Raw genomic sequence first — 311 nt, forward strand, 5'->3', positions numbered from 1 at the left:
AGATTCGGTTGTCGTAGTTGTAGTTTCCTTTCCGCTGTCCGCCGCATTCACTTTGGACGCTGAAGACTCGTACCCAGAGTACCCAGCGTACCCGTGGTTGCCATAGCTAGGGTATGCATACCCACTGTAGCTGGGATAGCCGTACCCATAGTCACTGTAACCGGAGCCGTATCCACCGTAGCCACCGTAGCCACCGTAGCCAGGATAGCCATAATTGTAGTCATAGCTGTTAGGATAGCCGTAATTACCGTAACTTGAATAGTAGTCATTGCCGTATGACGAGTAATAGTCTGGGTAGTAGCCACCGCCAT

At 51.1% G+C, this 311-nt stretch overlaps 1 protein-coding gene across 1 annotated transcript in view; it reads right to left on the minus strand.

Moving 5' to 3' along the window:
* Positions 1 to 311, minus strand: part of PHALS_15309 (uncharacterized protein) — a gene marked incomplete at its 5' end in the record, with an annotated part of 312 nt that extends 1 nt beyond the window's left edge. The window contains one exon of the mRNA XM_024723895.2: positions 1 to 311. This exon is cut by the window's left edge and continues 1 nt beyond it. Coding sequence (XP_024574826.1) covers positions 48 to 311 — 264 coding nt within the window. The 3' untranslated portion in view covers positions 1 to 47.

This window comes from Plasmopara halstedii (genome assembly GCF_900000015.1).
Source record: "Plasmopara halstedii genome assembly, contig: Scaffold_323, whole genome shotgun sequence".
NCBI classification, from domain to species: Eukaryota; Oomycota; class Peronosporomycetes; order Peronosporales; family Peronosporaceae; genus Plasmopara; species Plasmopara halstedii.